This window comes from Phaseolus vulgaris, chromosome 1, assembly GCF_051622355.1.
Source record: "Phaseolus vulgaris cultivar YP4 chromosome 1, ASM5162235v1, whole genome shotgun sequence".
NCBI classification, from domain to species: Eukaryota; Viridiplantae; Streptophyta; class Magnoliopsida; order Fabales; family Fabaceae; genus Phaseolus; species Phaseolus vulgaris.
Genome location: NC_143498.1, coordinates 22,233,698 through 22,251,924, shown reverse-complemented (window position 1 = coordinate 22,251,924; position 18,227 = coordinate 22,233,698). Strand labels below are relative to the sequence as shown.

At 33.5% G+C, this 18,227-nt stretch overlaps 1 protein-coding gene across 10 annotated transcripts in view; it reads left to right on the top strand.

Moving 5' to 3' along the window:
- The first annotated feature begins 4,053 nt into the window (after nucleotides 1-4,053).
- The window catches only part of SYN2 (Rad21/Rec8-like family protein), a 30,872-nt gene continuing 16,698 nt past the window's right edge, over nucleotides 4,054-18,227 (top strand). For 3 of the 10 annotated variants that reach the window (XR_016520285.1, XM_068616113.2, XM_068616111.2), the window contains exons 1-13: nucleotides 4,054-4,150; nucleotides 4,241-4,403; nucleotides 7,726-7,981; nucleotides 8,078-8,121; nucleotides 8,209-8,255; nucleotides 11,537-11,595; nucleotides 11,721-12,412; nucleotides 12,527-12,641; nucleotides 13,217-13,353; nucleotides 13,425-13,636; nucleotides 14,686-14,719; nucleotides 14,822-14,846; nucleotides 14,935-15,067. Coding sequence is in view for 9 of the 10 variants with exons in the window: in XM_068616113.2 (XP_068472214.1) it covers nucleotides 4,286-4,403; nucleotides 7,726-7,981; nucleotides 8,078-8,121; nucleotides 8,209-8,255; nucleotides 11,537-11,595; nucleotides 11,721-12,412; nucleotides 12,527-12,641; nucleotides 13,217-13,353; nucleotides 13,425-13,636; nucleotides 14,686-14,719; nucleotides 14,822-14,846; nucleotides 14,935-15,067 (1,872 nt within the window). In the remaining variant the exon portion in view is untranslated. Of the gene's footprint in view, nucleotides 4,151-4,240; nucleotides 4,404-6,470; nucleotides 6,611-7,725; nucleotides 7,982-8,077; nucleotides 8,122-8,208; nucleotides 8,256-9,504; nucleotides 9,642-11,536; nucleotides 11,596-11,720; nucleotides 12,413-12,526; nucleotides 12,642-13,216; nucleotides 13,354-13,424; nucleotides 13,637-14,685; nucleotides 14,720-14,821; nucleotides 14,847-14,934; nucleotides 15,068-18,227 lie in introns of those variants that run through there. The other 7 variants (XM_090301001.1, XM_090301000.1, XM_068616114.2 and 4 more) reach the window with 6 other exon arrangements.

The following is an 18,227-nucleotide window of genomic DNA, read 5'->3' as shown; positions in this document are numbered from 1 at the left end:
TCTGGCATTTTCGAAAATGATTTTGAAAATCTATCTTGTTTGTTTTGTGGATTAAAACCCAATCCAACTTTTCCAAAAACACAGTTTTGAGATGCTAGAACATTCTCAAAGTTGGATTGGCCTTTAGAAAGCTTATCCACTGTTTTAACAAGATAATGGACCTTCTTTTCAAGATTTTCGCAATTTTCACAAACTAGAGTATCACACTTGCACGAAGAGTTTTTGTAAGTGATTTCCAGATTTTCAAAATTTGTTTTTGAATTTTCTAATTCCTCTTCCAGTGCCTTTACTCTGTTTTCAAGCCAACTGTTCTTTTTCTTTTAACCGATTGTTCAAGAGAGCCAATCGGTTGGCTTCTTCATGTGTTTCTTGAAAGGCTTGAAGCAATTGACCATAATTTTCAGAGTTTGAGGAGTTTGATGAACTTACACTACTTGAGTCATCCTCCCTTCTGGCCATGAAGCAAAGATTGAGACTTTTCTTATTTTGCCTTCTTTTCCTTCTTGCTTGGCTCTTTGTCATTGCTTCCTTTGGTTCATGAGCAGCCTTGAGTGTGTCCCACATATCCTTAGTGGTTTTGCATTTTGATATCTTGAAAAATTCATTAGTATCTAGTGCAGAAGCTATAATGTTTTGAGCAGACCGATCAAGTTGGGCCATCTTACATTCATCATTTGTCTATTGAGACAAAGGTTTTGCAATGAAAGAATTATCCTTTTTAAACTTTGGAATGTAAGGACCATTCTCAATTGAATCCCAAATTCCTTGATCAATAGATTCCATAAAGATTTTCATTCTTGCTTTCCAAATATTGTAATTCAATCCACAGAATAAAGGTGGTTTGTAGATTGAAGCACCTTCCTCAAAAGATAGTTTTCCAGCCATAGAAGAAAAAATTTGATCAACTTGAATATCTTTCAAGAACCAAGCTCTTGATGCCAATTGTTAGAATATATGGCTTTAAACTAGAGGGGGGGGTGAATTGTTTAAAGAGGGTTTTTATAAACTTTTAAGCCTTGAATGAAAATACTTCAAGAAAACCTTGATTGGGAAACCAGTTTTTCAAAACATAAAGCAAAAGGCACAATACTAGTAAAAACAATCGGTTGTTTTACCGAAACAATCGGTTGTTTATACCAGTTAGCAAATATCAAAACTGAATTTAAAGAGTTAGGGATAGAGAGATTGCACACAGATGTTTATACTGGTTCACTCCAACACCAGAGCTACATCCAGTCTTCTCAGAAACCCTGAGGAAATCCACTAAGCAATCACACCTTGATCACTTACACAACAACCAAGAGAATGACCTTGAACACCTCAAGAAACACACTCTCCTTGGCCAACACACCAACACCAAGATTGCTGATCTTGATCCCCTCAAGAACACACAGCCAATCTTAGCAAACATAGAACCGAAACTTGTTTCACAGAGTACAAGGATTACACTTGTTACAGAAGATAATCTAAAATCAATACAAGCAGAATCCTATTCCACGAACTTTGATCAATCACAAACTTTCAGCAATCTCAGCTCTTTGAAAAACTCAAAAACTCTTAGCAAAAACTTGTCAAAGATTAATTCTCAAATCTGTTTTTCTGAATATTTTCAAAGATGTAGTTTGTTATCAAAACTTAACAAACTCTTAAATTGCATTAAAAGATTCGTCAAAGCATTTAATGACTGGAGCGTAAACAGTTAAATCATTTAAAGCTCAGTCAAAGATAAAACATTTTTTCTGTTATGGTCCCAAAACAAACAATCGGTTGTTTCCTCGAATCAATCGGTTGTTTTGGTTCTTAACAATTCAACCATTTGAAAAACAGTTTTCAATCTTTTTCTCAAAACACCTAAGTATAAACAATCGGTTGTTTCGACAAAACAATCGGTTGTTTTAACTTAGTTTGAAAACATTTTATTTTTTACAAAGATTGAGATGTTTTATGCTTTAGATTCGATTAAGGGGTGGATTACAAAACTCAAACTACCCCAGAACTATACTAAACCAGCACAGCAACACTAAGCACAACCAAGGATTCAACATCCTTCAAAGGGTTTGGATTCTTCAAAGCTTGAACATCACTTGGTTCAACATACTGGACCAGAGCTCTTAGAGCTCAGCACTCGATGGTTGGACCTCGGCACCTATAAGAAACAGGTCAGGTCAACTTCTGGTCCAGAATAATGGGTCATGTAATTGGTCTCAGGTGTATGTATAAGTCCATTTTTGTATAATTAAGGTAATCCTTCTTGCATAAGGCCTAGGTGGCTGGCGAGGGGTAGTTATGGACATAGGGGTGCGCTTAGTGCGCATGGGGTCTAGCTTAAGTAAATACTTTCTTTTAGACCTAAGCCCGTGTATGCTAGGACGTGTCAGAGTTAGGTTGCAGGTATGATGAGAGTGAGCGTAGCGCAACGTTGTGGGTGCCTACGTAGACAGATTGGACCCCTGATGCTGGTACATGAGTTGGTACCCTAATGGTTATTCTGTTATTATTTTATGCACTTCCTGGAGAAAAGATTTTGTTCTGTTGCAGCACTGTGAGAGTGTGCCCCTGCACATTTTCCTGTTGAGTATGCTTTCAGTTGATATGAGATTCTCATAATAGAAAGTTGTTACAAGAGGTAGGCTATAAAAGGGGCTTGAGACCCCAGGTTAAGGTACGTTGTTTCTAAGACTGAAACTTATTACTTCTTAAATTCTTATAAGTTCGGTACTGACTTGATCGTTGGAGTGCAATCAACAGGTAGGATCCCCTTTGTTACAACGGAATTACGTTCCAGAGCAGCAAGAGATAAGACGGGTTCGTAAAGAAATAAACGGAGTTAGAGCTTGTCATCGGAGTCAACAGGCGAGCAAGTCAACCAGCAAGAACAAGATGTTTTAAAATTCTACTTAAATAAATAAATAAAAAAATCTTACTCTTACTATTGTGCATTAAATAAATAGAATGTATTTAGTATTTAATGTTTTTAACATTTAATATTGTGCATTAAATACTTTATAAAATAATAAATGATTTGAACATTTATTAATTGTGCATTAAGTACTTTATAAAATAATAAATGATTTGAACATTTAGTATACGTTAACTTTTTTCTATTCACATAATTAAAATAAAATATATTAACTCTTACTTTTAAAGATTTATAATAAATAAATATTTAAAATTCACAATTAATTGGAAAATTTAATAATTAAATATTTTAATTATTATTTTTATATAAGTATTATTCAAATTCATATTAAGAAAGAAAAAAAGAATAAGAATTCAAAGCTTATTTTTGAATAAATAAAATGATGTTTTCAGCATATATATTTTCAGGGAAATTCACAATTACACTTTAAAAAAATCACTTAACAAATTAAATTATTAATAAAATATTATATTTTATCTCATAATAATAAATATGAATGAAGTAAAATTATATTAACTTATTAAGGAGTGTATAAAATATATGGAATGTCTACCTATTATTAATTTTTTATGGTGTTCAATGTATGATTTAATAACTGACATTTTCTAATTCAATTTTTAACAATTACATTAATGATACCCCACTAAAGAATTAATTATTTTCATAATTTCTAGAAATCTCAATTAAAATATCAGGAATAAACGCTCTTACTTAAATTTAAATTTATTTTATTTTTCAAAAAGTGAATGAATGCCTGGTAAAATGTGGGATACTTTCCTTTTTCGTAACAAAAAATATATAGTTTTTTTTTTCATTTCATTTAAATGATTAAGTTTTAAATATTTTATAGATTTGAGTATTTTTAATTATTTTTTTATCAAAAAATATTTAAAATATTTTTTTTAACGGAATAATTTACAAGTTGAAAACGAATGAAAAATTAAAACAAAAAACAAAAATAATATTCACACTGTTTTATTGAAAAATAATAATTAACAAAAGTAAAAAAAATTAAATATTTACTAAAACAAATATTTTTAATAAGAATTCAATTAAAAATAGTTAAACCTGTAACAAACTTAAAACTGAATTATTTTGTTTACTTTATGTATTTTTATGGATTTATTCGGCGGTGATGTAAGTGTTTTCCCGTTAACTAGTTGGTTTTTTTGCGTGAAGAGTGAAGAGCTTCGTAATGAGCATGATGCTAGTCGACCGTTTCTAACCAAGGTACACACTCTTCAAACAACTAGCACTTTGCACAAAACCATGATAAAACCTTATTCTCGTCACGTAGTTCCTTTTCATTCTATGAAACAGATACACGCACACTTTGCAGGACAGAGTGGAACCAAAGAGAATTAAATGTTGAAGGCCAACTTCCTTCTTCGTTATGGAAGTAATCCTGTGCGGGTTGCGGCTTTCTGCTTCAAGAACCTTAGGAAAACTCAGGTCCTTGATACTGACATTTCTTCTGCTGTTGGTTGGTCTTCTCTCTCTCTCATCTCATTCTTTACGTGGCCTTTCGAAGAAATGGCAAATGTTTTTTGTTTTACTTCGAAAAAAATCCAAAATTTTGGTTGGTTTGTTTCATTCTTCATTAGTAGACATGAAATTCTGGTTTCTCTTTTGTTGTTGCTGTTGTGTTTTTTGTTCCATGTGTGGTTATGGGGGGCGGGGGGTTGTAAATTTTTGTTTTTGTTTATGTTGTTCTGTACTTGTGAGTAGTTTGGGAATGGTCGGAAAAGGGGCAGTTTTAGCTAGGTTTGTTTCAAACAGAGTTTTCTTTAATATGCAATTTTAATTGTTGTGTGCAATTTACATGTCTATTATATATATGAAACGATTATCCTGATCCTAAATTCTCTTTGTGTGGAAGTTATTGGCATTGAATTCAAGTTTAAGGAGAACAAATAGTGACAATGATGAATGTGTGGTTGCGGTCACATTGACTGAAAGTTGAAAAGAAAATCCGTTTATGTGATTGTACAGATATATGCGAAGAGAAGTTAACAGTAGCCTAGTAGGGTGTCACATACTAACGGAAAGACAACTAACAGTGATCTAAACTACAATCATATATGTGCAAGGATAGATGTTGCAGAAGTGCTATTTGATACTTGTTTCTGCAAACATTGTCAACAACTTATCAAAAGGGGTAATGAATATATCATGTTATGGTATATTTCCTATGGAGTTAAAAATGGAGACGAAAAGTTCATTAATCAGAATAAAACCTCTGCTGCTCCTCATCCAACTGACTGAACTGACCTACACATCAGTGGAATATTCTGGTTGTTACAAGATGGTATGTTACAGCTAATAATATTCCTACTCATCATAAGACATACGAAAAATCATCCTGGGTTCATCAAACTCATACCAAACTGACTCTTAGCATAAATTGATGGACTATGAATAAAAATAGCGGTGTTGGAGGGCTTAATAATGAAAGTGTCAAAATGGAATAATTTTATAGGGAAAATTACAAATAATAGATTTTTTGGTAAAAATATTTCAGGTTTGGGACAATTATTACCAAAGTGTTTATTCGTTAACCAATAATAAATATTATTCCTAAACTGGAAGTATTTGAAACTGCATTTTTGTTCATTTAATTTTGTAATTTTCTCCAATTCTGTATTCTGCTTTAGCGCTTTTGCCCTCAGAATATACTTTTTTATGATCTTTTTTCATTTGCATCATGAAGTTCCTTATTACATTGGGAGAATAGTTTAGGTTAGGTATTTTGTCATGATTTATGTTGTCGTGAATTTTCCATTTTAGATGAATAACTCTCAGATTTTCCATTTGATGTTATTACTATCAGATCAATATTTTTTATGGTCCTACTAGGTTTTGTTTTTGTCTAAGTAAAGGGTATGAGGCATAAACACTTCTCTTATGTGAATTGTCACCATGTTGGACAAAAGTGATTTTTTGTCAGCTCAAACACTTGAATCGATACCTCCCTTTGGCTCAAATGCATGAGTTGACACCTCTGAATACATACTAGTATTAATTTGAGTTAACACGTGTTAGGAATGAATTTAGGGAGCATCTAAACTGGAACAAACCTATACAGGTTTATTATAGAAAGAAAAATAGGGCAAAGGGTCAAATTGTAAATAATAGTTCACTGGGTCAAGTTGTTAGTTATTTCCATTAAGTCTGTTGGAAGTCTTTTACATATAGGACTTCTTCCTGTTCAGCATTTTTTCAGAGAGTGTTTTTGTCTTATGGGTTTCCAGTGTGAAAAGGAGAGTGCTTGTTTTTGGGGGTATACTTTATATACCTTGGTTCTTGTAAGAGTCTTGTTAATAATCACTATAGAAGTTATGCAGTTCTTTTTCTCTCTTGATGTGTCTGAGTGTTGTTCTTTTTTGGAATCAATTATCTTTTTCCTTCTAGTTCAAGAGATTCCTAACAAGTTTGATCCGATCTGTTGGATCCACTACGCAATGGATAATCAGGTAGAAAGTTTTTGAGAAGGAGGTCAGCAAATAGGGGGTGCAGTTGGCAGATATAAAGACTAGCATGGAATACATCAAGAAATTGTTGTTACAGCAGCATAACCCGAAAAGTCCTTCTGTGGAGGGCGACAATTCAGTAAATCAGAGAGATGACTTCTCAGAAGAAGAGGAACAAGTCCTATATGTAAAAAACTTCCAACAGACTTAGCAGAAATAAGTAACAACTTGCCCAGTTATTTTGTTTGCAATTTGTGACCCTTTCCCCTATGTTTCTTTCTATAATAAACCTATAGAGGTTTTTTCCATTTTAGAAACTCCCTAAATTCATTCCTAACAACACCTCCATTTAGATATTTTATCATGATACTCATTTCATTTCATTTGTGTCTTTCTCTCTTTTATATATATAGATGTGTTTGTGTGTTGTCTCAATGTCCTATATTTAGACATTAGTCATTTGTCATGTTGGAATGTCCATGTTGTAATAGGTCGTTTTGTTAATGTTTGCCCTTCATAGGTTAGAACTAAGAAAATGAAAATAGTTGCCAACTCTAGTTCAAAGGTTGACAATCATGCAGTAGCTGAAGCAACCTTTGAACTTATGTGGTTATAGCCATCACTTCAACGGCTCAAATTGGGTAACAACAAGGAAATGTTAGTGATTTGTTTACAACCAAGTTGCATTAAATATTGCTTCTAACCTAGTCTCATAGAAGGAACAAACACAGATATTGAGTACATTTTGTCTGTGATAAGGTTCTTTTAGGACATAAACTACTAGTTTTGTTAACATCAATGATCAATTAGCAGATATATTAACTAAGTTCCTTTGAGGGCCTTGGGCTGTTTGTGTCATAAGCTTGGTGCCTGACATATATGCTCCAGCTTTAGGGAGTGCATAAACTTGATTTTATTTACTCCTAACTTCTCCTAATTCTGTAGTCATTAAGGATGTTTTAATCCTGTTGATTATGTGTGGAGTTGTATACTTGCCAAGGGGAATGGTCTTGGGGCCAAGGGACCCTGGTGCCTTGTGTTCTTGGAGCTACACATGCAGCAATTATAGTATTTAGCATTTTAATTTTTCTTCACTGGGTTAAATATTAAAATGCTTGTGCTAAAGTTTTATTTGCACTAATAAACTGGTTAATTATATTAGAGGTTTCTAAGAACACTTTTATATGGATCATTGTTGATGGTGCTTGGTCTTGTTACTCCCAAAAATTGTAAAAAATGTTTTTTTTTGTCTGTTTATAATCCACTTTGTGAAATCAAGATTAACTTTATGCTATTGATTTGCTATTTTTTTATTATTTTCTTTACCTTCTACAGACAAGATTTTGCAAGATGAAATGGATGTTGTATCCTATAGAGTGCTAGGCTATCTTCTTCTTGGCATTGTCAGAATATACTCGAGAAAGGTTGAATATGCACTTGATGATTGCAATGAGATGCTCATTAAAATTAATAAATTTGTGGACTATAGAGAGGACTTTGCCCATGTGGAAACCTTGCGTATGTCTGTTAGTATACCAGACAGATTTGAGTTGGATGCTTTTGAGTTGGATGTACTTGAATATACTGGCAAGTAAGGTTTTACCAGATTATAACTTGTAAATTTACATGCTTTAGAAATCTTATTTTGGTTTTTGAGCATTTCATTACTTATCTTCTATTGTTTCAGAGATCATACTGCTCTTCCAGAAGAAATTACTATTAAAGACAGAGGTACTAGAATTCTTTCACTATTTTACTTTTATAGTAAATTTAATCTTGTCCTAATTTTTGAGTAATATATGCTGTGAAATGCAACAGAGGTTGTGTGTAAAACTGGGGGATTTGGGCTGTTTACTCAAGAGAAGGTATGCATTCCGTAGTTCTTCATAGGTGTCAAATTGTAGTGTCTCAATTCTGTAAGCCTTAACTGAATAATGTTTATTCTATTTTATCCACTCAATTATTTTTGTTTTTGTTTCTCTTTGGCTCTTCAGTAATATATTGCCTAATAAATGGTTTTTCATGAGTATATAGGTCTGTTTCTGTTGGATTCAAGAAATAAACACATTTAATTCTAGATAAACACATCTTATTCTATTTAGTTAACTTTTTAGTACAAAAGTCAACAAATACCAGGTTTCCCTAAAATGGATCTCTTTCAAAACACCAAAATCAACAACCTCACCCCCTTCTTGCCTTCTGCAAGTTGTCAAACTATAACTTGCACACCATTGCATCAACTGCCTAATTTTGATTTTAGCCTAATGCCTTTTGTTACACAAGAAGCCTTGCACTTAGTACTGAAATAAAGTAACCGTTCCTTGCAGATCAGCTATGAATTTGGTCCCAACAGTTCAACTTTTTTTATCTTCATCTCCCAAAATAAGCATTCTTAAATTTTTTCATGATACCCATGATGTGGCCATAATAATGGTTGGCCACATTGAAAACAATAAACTTCTTTCTTTCTAACATACTCTTAACAAGTTAAATGCCTAGTGCTGCAGGTTTTGAACAATGAATTTTTGTGAATTACCACTAGTATAACTTCTCCCACTGTATGTCTATAAGGTTTAACCCTTACAAAAGAAACAAAATGTTGTTCTCGAGTTCGATTAGGACTCAAAATTCACTGGTTATAACAGCCCAGACCCAGTGTTCTGGTGCAAAACCACCCCAAACAGCAAGTTGAGGATTTCATTTTTTCTCTACACCTAACATCATAAATATAGAATTTATTCTTTATCTGTTTGTCTAAATGAATGACAGTGGGCACAATTTTTGGATCACGAGTCCTCACTTTTCTTCTATGTTCTAATCACATTCATAAATAATCCTAAAGTCAATTCTTCTGGAATCTGGGTTAATTGGGCCAATGAACATTATAAATTGCTGCTCAAACTCCTATACACAATTTGTTTGATTGCAAGGCTGGTAATTGTTCATAGGGATTTTCTGTTCCATTACTAGAAAACGTAATAATTCCACTTTGAAAACCTCCAATGTTGATAGAGCCCAGGAACAAGGGTCAGCTGGAGGACCAATTGTTGGGTCAACAAAACCCAAGGATTCGGAAACTTTACTCCAGCAAGGAGGAAACCTGGCAATCAGTAGCAGAGGTTGTAGTAGTTCACAGTGGAGTGCTGATTGTAGCAGAGGGAATAATAAAAAGGGTGTGGCTCATAGAGTGCTGATAGCAAGATGAATTGTGAGTGAAATGGCTTGGTACCTACTGTTCTAGGAGCTGAGAGGTTTGTTCTTGTGATTTCTAACTATCCAAAAGCTTTTTCTTCATTTTTGGCATTGTGGTCTGTGTTAGTTTAATGCTAGTAATTCGGTCAGTCTACGTAATTGAAGGCTTCCAGATCTAATCCACTTTACATTAGTCCCTTTGATACAAATCAAGCCCACGGACAATTTGAATTCTGGTTTAGTCCTTTGCATTTCAAAAAGGTCATGTTTATTAATATAGCTAATTACAAACCTTGTCAGTCCTGGCTATCTACCCAATTGGATCTTGCCCATGAAAATTGGGTAATTTCACTTTCCACTCTTTCTTTTTAAACGCATTTTAATCCCCATCTTCAAGGCTGGATGAGTGACCGATGACATGACCTTGATTATGTAGTTGACTAGTTCTAGAATGGTTAAAACTTCTTCCATGGCGTTTTTCCATTGATTGGCCTTTTGTTCTTAGCCAAAATCCTCCAAATTATTTGGATAGTGTCTCCTATTATTTCCCTTTTCTTGGGTATTTAAATTTTCCCTTTTCTTGGGTATTTCAATTTGTAGTATAAATTATTTAATCCGTATTCTAATATTTAAAATAGGGGTCATCCGCTTCCTGCTATCCTGCCATCCTGCTTGGCATTTTCAGAGCTATATGCACCACTGTCAGATATGATAACAATTCAAACATCAACAAATACATGGTTTCCTCTCAGCAAAGCGTTTTCACCTTGAGAACTTCAAAATGACAATCTGACACATCAATTGCCTTCTTCAAGTCTATCATAGAACCTATATATCACTATAAGGATGATGTGTATAACTGCTAGATCTAAAATTCATTTAAAAATAGAATTCTATTAACATAATACAAAGATATGACTGCCTAATTTAAAGACCTAATTATCTTCCATTGATTGGCAATCACATGCTGGTTAATAAGTAATTCCCTTATGGAGTTCCACTTTAGGGATTTAATTGATTATGTACTGCAGTGCAATCAATGTATAACGTAGATACTGTCTTGCTTGGGCTTTCACCTTAAAGCTTAAACTTTTAGGTGAATTAGTCTTTTACATTCATATGAGAAAGTTATCTTGGTTTTTAATTGTATTCAATGTCTTTCTTTTTTGTTTTTATTTTCTTTTTCATCTTTCTTGTTATAAATTTTCTCCAAATAATATTAAAGTGAAAATGAAGGCAGACAAGATTTAATGAAAATTTGTTTGGAACATCTATAGAAACAAAACAGGGCATAAATTTGTACCAGATAACTGGAGCTTATCTTTGCCAACAGAGTCAAATGGGGGAATATGGTGCTGACTAATAAAATTGTACAATGATTGTAGATTATCTATAATCATAAATGTTTGGAATAATATGCAAGGTTCGGATGGCGAAGGGTGTTGACCTGCCAAAATATGTTTTATATCGAATGGAATTGGTAATAATTTGTTATATTGTACTATATATAAAGAATAATTCTTATATATGTATGGTGTTAATGAATATAATTAATTGAAACAGTAATGTAAATTAAATTAATACTAAAAGGAACTAACATTCTTAAATATTGGTGGATTAAGTCACTCAACCCACCTTGACTTGGTGGGTTGGCGTGTTTGTAGATTGAATCATCTAAGCAACTCCACTAATTTTGATAGGTTGACTATTCTAGTTCTACCTGCATTATCACCATCCATGCAAGATGTTTTATGCCAATCTGAATCATTGATGATTGACCAAATGAGCTAGTTAAATTAATTTCCGCCTTAATTGTAGCCATAATATGTTATAGGCTTATTGATGGAAATCATTTTCATATTCTTGATAGTTTTAAATTTACTTAAAATAGAAAGAACAAACCCTTATGTTATTTTCTTGATTCTGTACATTCTAAATGCCTTTTACTATGCAGTTTGAGGAATTTGATAACAGTGAAAATACCTGCTCTTCTGATCGCGATAAAGTGGGAAAGTATGTTGATCAAACTTATGAAAATATTATTTTATTTCTTCTGTCATAACATGCTGATGATTATAATTTGGATTGTTCTGTATCTTCTTCATTGAACTTATTTGATTGTGTAATATACTTGGCAGTGCTCATCTAACTGAACTGTTGAGTATGATGGGTATTAAAGTTGATCCACTTAGGGATACATTAGAAAGCAGCATTTTTTCTCTAAAGGAACCAATGAACTTGGAAAGTGTTTTAACAGTAGAAGGACGAGTAGAAAAAGAATTTGTTAAGTTGTCTGGTAAAGAGCAACAAATTATTGAAGATCAGACAATTAAAGACGCAGTTACAAGTGAAGATGAAATACATGAAGATAGTAGTAGAATCTCTCAAGATGAATGCATAGATATCAGTATGTTTTGTGGGAGAGAGGAGGAACATGTGTCATCTGTGGAAGAATTTGCCAAATCTTGTCAAGTTGACACCGCCCAGAGTTCTATCAAGGAAACATTAAGCTCAATATGCAACATGAGTGAGGAAATTGTAGAAGTTCATGAAGCCATAAGTTTGGAAGAAAGTATAGAAAAGCCTGAGGATAAGAAATCCCAAGAAAAAGAATGTGTGCACCATGTCAATTCATTTATTGCCAATGACATCCATGAAGAGCTCATTGAAGGATCTGCTGAGAAGCATGATAACAAAGAAACATTAGGGTTTCAAGAAAAGGTTTCACTTGACGATGAAAGACTTAGTTTTACTGTATCAAAAACAAAAAATCTATGTGTAACTCCAGTGTCTAAGTTTCAAGATGATTCCATTGGAAGGCCAAAACAAGGTTCTTGAAACAGTTATTCTTCATAAGCCTTGAAAATGAAAATGCTGAATATTTTGTCTTTGTTTTAGGCATATGGATTTTTCAATTTTTTTTCTTAAAAATCTGTTTTGGCAGGTGCTACTATGCCAGAGTCAATGCTTATTTCTACACCAGCTGTGAGAGACCGCTCTCAGTTTTCAAGGAAAAGAAGAACTCTTATTGATCAAAAAAGGATTGTCCTACCAAACAAGTCTGTGGTTATACTTTAGGAAGTATTCTTATGGATTCTTTTTTTAAATCATTCTTTTTTCTATCTATTCAAATCTTCAATGCTTATTTACCTTGCTTACTTGTGCACAAGACTGGTGGTAAAGGATTGTTCCATGTGTATCTAGAATTTGAAGCTATTATCTAAATAATAAACTAAATTTTTTCCAAATATTTAGTATAATATGTCCATTCACATTGTAATTAATAAATGCGTCATAAGTATATGAGGTTTGTATTTTACCTAATTGAAAATTTGCTCATTGTTAGAATGGTGTGGGAAAATCCATTAGTTATTTTAGGAAATATTGTGTAAACAATTGTTACCATAAAATTAGGCCCATTTACTTGAATTTCTTACTCTTATAGGAATCCCTCCAATCATTTGTTTTGACTCTAGTTTCTTCCTTTTCCTATAAATATTTATATGTAGCTCATGTGATCTAGTAAATTAATTTACAGCTATTACACTCAAGATAGAATTTTAATTCAATGCTGATTTCGATGTGCAAGTCTTTTCATGGTTCTCGAACTGAGTTACATATTGAACCATTTCAGGGTAATTACAAAGCTCTTAGGTAGTACAGAAGCCATAGTTCGTAAACGAAGAAAATACTGTCGTACTTCACTTACTTGGAAAAGAGAATCTCCCATTCCCTTTCATCCTGATAGATTCTATGAGCCCTTGCTTCCTGGTAAGTTTGGTTTTATCACTGTTCTTTTTGTTTGTAACTCTTCTATCTTTACTAATGTTGGTTTTCTTCAGGTTGTTCCCCAAAGCTTCAAATCCTATTCTCTAGAAAGAAAATGAAATTACCTGATTCCCTCAAGACTGTGGAAGCTTCATGGAACCTACACTTGCTAGAGTCTCCAACTATTGCCACTCCGCCAAGCCCTCCTCAAGATCATATACCAACTGTTCCACAGACTCTTTCATTGAGTACAAATGAAAATGAGTTTCCTAGTCTGTTGGATGAGGTAAAGAATAACTAAATAAGAAATTTCTGTTTGACATTCTAATTGGAACTGTGATTAGTTTGCAACACATTCACATCACAATTGTATCTACACAGCTCAAATAAAGAAAACCATATTTCTGTTTAATCCAGGAACAATGAATTTGTATGAACCTTTAGATTATATGACAAAGGGTGAAGATTGTTAGAATATATAAAAATATGCAATATTATCTTTGATTGTGTCTTATATATCCTTTAATATTAGTTTCCTCCATAATATCTCTTAGGATTTTATTTATTCCCCATTTATTTAGGATTATGAATAGTAGTCTAGGTTTTAATATTTGCTGCAAAACTGGATTATTTACTTTAGGTTTTAAATCTTATATTCTCCTTTAGGATTAGTTTCCTCCATATTATCTCTTAGAATTCTATTTGCTTCCCATTTATTTAGTAGTACACCTGGTTTTATTATATCATCACATTGTTACACATCACAATACTTAAGTATATTATTTCTAGTTTTTTTTTCTTTTCAATTTCCTTACTTCATAACCTAAAACCTTATAATTACATGACATCATAGCTGTTTCATCTTTATGTCCTATCTCACCAGTGCCAACAATCCATTGTTGATGCTGGTGTTTTCTTTTGTTTGTTTTTCCTCACCACCCTTCTACAATATTTTTAGAGGATTCCTAGTCCTTCCATTTCCTCTGGTTCTTCAAGGAAGTCTTTTTCATCCAATAATAAAATATCCTTTTTACTTTGTCATAAAATTATAAAATGTTAAACGTGATGATTTTATGAATCAAAGCTAAGTTCCTCTCTCATTGTCAAACAAAAAAGTCTTACTCCATTAACTCTGTTTGCTGAAGAAAAAGAAAAATATATCCCCCATCGGCTTTAGCAGATGTACATGTGAGACTGCATTTCTTGGAATGTTCTTCTTGAGTATATTTATTTTTTTTAATGAAGAAGCCCCAATTTAGTTTTTCTTTTGTTTTCTCCATATTTTTGTACAATGATCTAATTGATGTATATGTGGATTTATTATGTTTGAATCAGGAAATAAATTCATTTGGCACAGATGATGCAAAATGTGAGAACTCTTGCAAATCTCCATTTATAAATTGCTATAATTTTTGTTAAATTCAATGTTTTGCTGAATAGTACATGATTTCTTTATTTATTTTCTCTACAGTAGTTGGGTGGTCCGATCGAACCAGGTGAGATGATAGTTGGCTTTTGGAATACCAATAGTTCAATCATTGTTTTTGGGATTGACTTATGATGGTGTTCTTTGATGATGTTCAGGGATGTAGCAAGTTACTTGCATAAGAGTTTTCTACCTGCAAGGAATCAGAAAGAGGAGAGTGTGCTAAACTTCTCAAAAGCTTTAGGAGGCTTAGCCCGGAAAGAAGGGGCAAGGCTATTTTATGAAGTACTGGTATGTTAAACTTTTTGTTTAAAGATTATGTTCATGCTTCTGAAATGTTTGGTGACTATTTTTCTTATAACAAACTTCTTCATTTTCTGTGGAGAAATCTGAATTGTGTTTTCTTGTCTTTAACCCTTCTTGTTCTGTAGATGACATTCTTTTCAACCTTAAAGGATGAGAATATGTTCTTAATAATTGTCAACTCTACTTTTTTTCTGGGTGATGATGATAATAGGAAAAAGTGACTCTGTAATCCATTTAATCTGTCATAGGATAATCATGTACTTTCAATAACTTTTTATTGAGGGTGATGCCTTTTCATTTAATGGGTTAACTTTGTTGTCTGATTGGAATATAGCTCTAAAATGCAAGTCAATAGGAAATACATGTCTGCCCTTTTGCTCTATCTTAGCAACCATATTGAACAAATTGATCCTGTCAATAATTTACTTTTTAGTTATTTTAGTTTTTTCATTTTTTTCTCACATGAAACAGTTGGTTGAATGTATGTGTTTGGAACAAAAACCAGAAATCCTAACTTGAAAACTCATTCGCCGTTACAGAACAGTGTGACTGAAATGAATTGTATTTCTCACACACCTTCAGCAATCACAGCAAAATTACCAAAAGGAGCTCTCTCCTTTTCACTCTGGAAAATCTAGATTCACCGAAGTTGGAAAACAAAAGCTAAAACAACCCAATAACAACTAAGGACCTATTTATTACGCCCTTACCAAACAACATAACTAACTACTTGGTTACAACTAAATACAATTTAGCCCCTTTTGTCCTTCTGTTGTAGACCTGTAAAGGTTGTTCGACCTTCATCTCGGTCTTTTCCCCATTCCTAACAGTACACCCTTATTCTGAAACAACCTTGTCCTCAAGGTTCAAATCTAGAAATTGAATAGTGAAATTTGAACCATCTTCACAAGTAGCTTCTTCTAGAGGTTGTTCTGCCATTGCACAAGCTTGTAGTAGTTGTAACTTTTATGCGATTGCTCCAATTTGTTATGGAACCTAATAACCATGGTAGTCCGCCTATGAGGCCTAATTTTCAAATATACCGAATCCCGTGCTTTTTATCAGTGCTATCTTTCTGTGCTTATTAGCGTAAACTGTCATCTGATCAAACTTTAATTGCATTAAAGCTTCATCATGATCCACTAAATCTTGAGCCACAACTTCCACCTAAGTTTCTTTTGGTGAAAACTTAGCCAAAAAAGGTGGAGGTCTCCTATATACTACTACCTCAAAAGGTGTGCAGTGTGCCGCTGTTATGTTCCCAAAAGAGAAAGAAAAAATACACACTTTGAACACTGAAAAAGGAATGATTTCTATTATTCCAGCACCTTATCAGAACATACAACAATCACAAAGGAAATTAATTCCTTTCACATAGGTATTACTCCAGTCAAAACAACACACATGCCAAAAAGAGACCTTCAACCTACCGGGTTGGTAAACTACCCGACACCCCCCTTATTCAGTATTCTTAAATTTCCTTCTATAATACACCTTCCACACTTTCTCCTTATCTTCTTGCCTACCATTACTCCTCTCTGGTGAAACAACCTTGTCCTCAAGGTTAAAGTCAGGAAATTGGTCCTTGATAGTTGCAACATCCTCCCATGTAGCAGTCTCACTTCCTCCTTCATTCCACATTATTATAACTTGCTTTACGTGTACGTTGTGGACGACTATTTCTCGTTTATCCAAAATTTCTTTTGGAGAAAAAACAAAGCCTTGCCCGTTGAACTCGTGAGGCAATTATTGGATGCACTTGGTGAGTCCCCACTGCTAACTTCAACTGGGACACATGGAAAATTGGATTATTCGAGCTTGTACCGGTAGTTGTAGCCTAAAAGCCACTGAACAACCTTTTGTTATAACCATAAAAGGGCGATAATATTGGGCTGCTAGTTTTGGATGCAAACGAATAGGCATGATTAGTTGTCTGTGCGGACGAATTTTAAGATACACCATATCTCCTACTTTAATTGGAGAAGGTTTTTTGTGACGATTGGCGAATTTAGACATTTGATCCTACGCTCTTCCCAGATGAAATTTGAGTTGTGCAAGGGCCTCATCCCTATTCATTAAATCTTGTGACACCGCTTCTATCACCGGCTACAAAACGTGTCAGAGATGGAGGAGCTCGTCCATACACCATTTCAAAAGGGGTACTTTTGGCTGGCCCGTGAAAACTGGTGTTGTACCAATATTCAACCTACAAAAGGAAAAATGCCCATATTTTCGGTTGCTCAGAACTAAAGCAACAAAGGTATGAGTTGAAAGAAATAAATGAAATGTATTTCTGAGATATCTTTACAAATGTGATTACAATCTCAATTTATAGACTATATACAACCTATTTAAGGAAAGAAATAATAGGTAATAAAAACAAGAAATAATAGGTAATTAAAGTTGGACAAATCAAATCAAATATTTCCTAATAAATAGAGAATGAAATATGCACTTAATTACAGAATGATTATCTCCTAATTATGCAACACCTCCCCTGAAGTTGGTGAATGTATTCTATCATTCTCAACTTGTAAGTAAGATCTTTGAACTGTTTTGTAGGAAGTCCCTTAGTAAACATATCTGCCACTTGGAGTCTTAAGCAGCCAGTCTTTCCCTCAAAGTTTTTTTTTTCAATCTCATCATCACATGTAACGATCATATCATCTATATATACCAAAAGTAGAGTGAGTTTATCATTTTGAGAATGTTTTATAAATAGAATATGGTCACCTTGGCTTTGTCGGTACCCCAAAGATATCATAGCTTGAGTAAACCTTCCAAACCAAGCACAAGGTGATTGTTTAAGACCATATAGGGCTTTCTTAAGTCTGCACACCTTATTCCCTTCATTAATAGCACCATAACCCAGTGGAATCTCTATGTATACCTCTTCCTCCAACCTTCCATGCAAGAAGGCATTTTTAACATCAAATTGATGCATCTCCCAACCAAAGTGCGCTGCCACAGAGAGAATAATCCTGACTGTATTCATTTTTGCCATTGGAGCAAAAGTCTCCTCATAATCAATCTCATAGGTTTGAGTATATCCTTTTGCAACCAACGATGCTTTATATTGATCTAGTGTGCCATCAAACTTATACTTAACTGTGTATATGCACCTACAACTCACTGCCTTCTTATC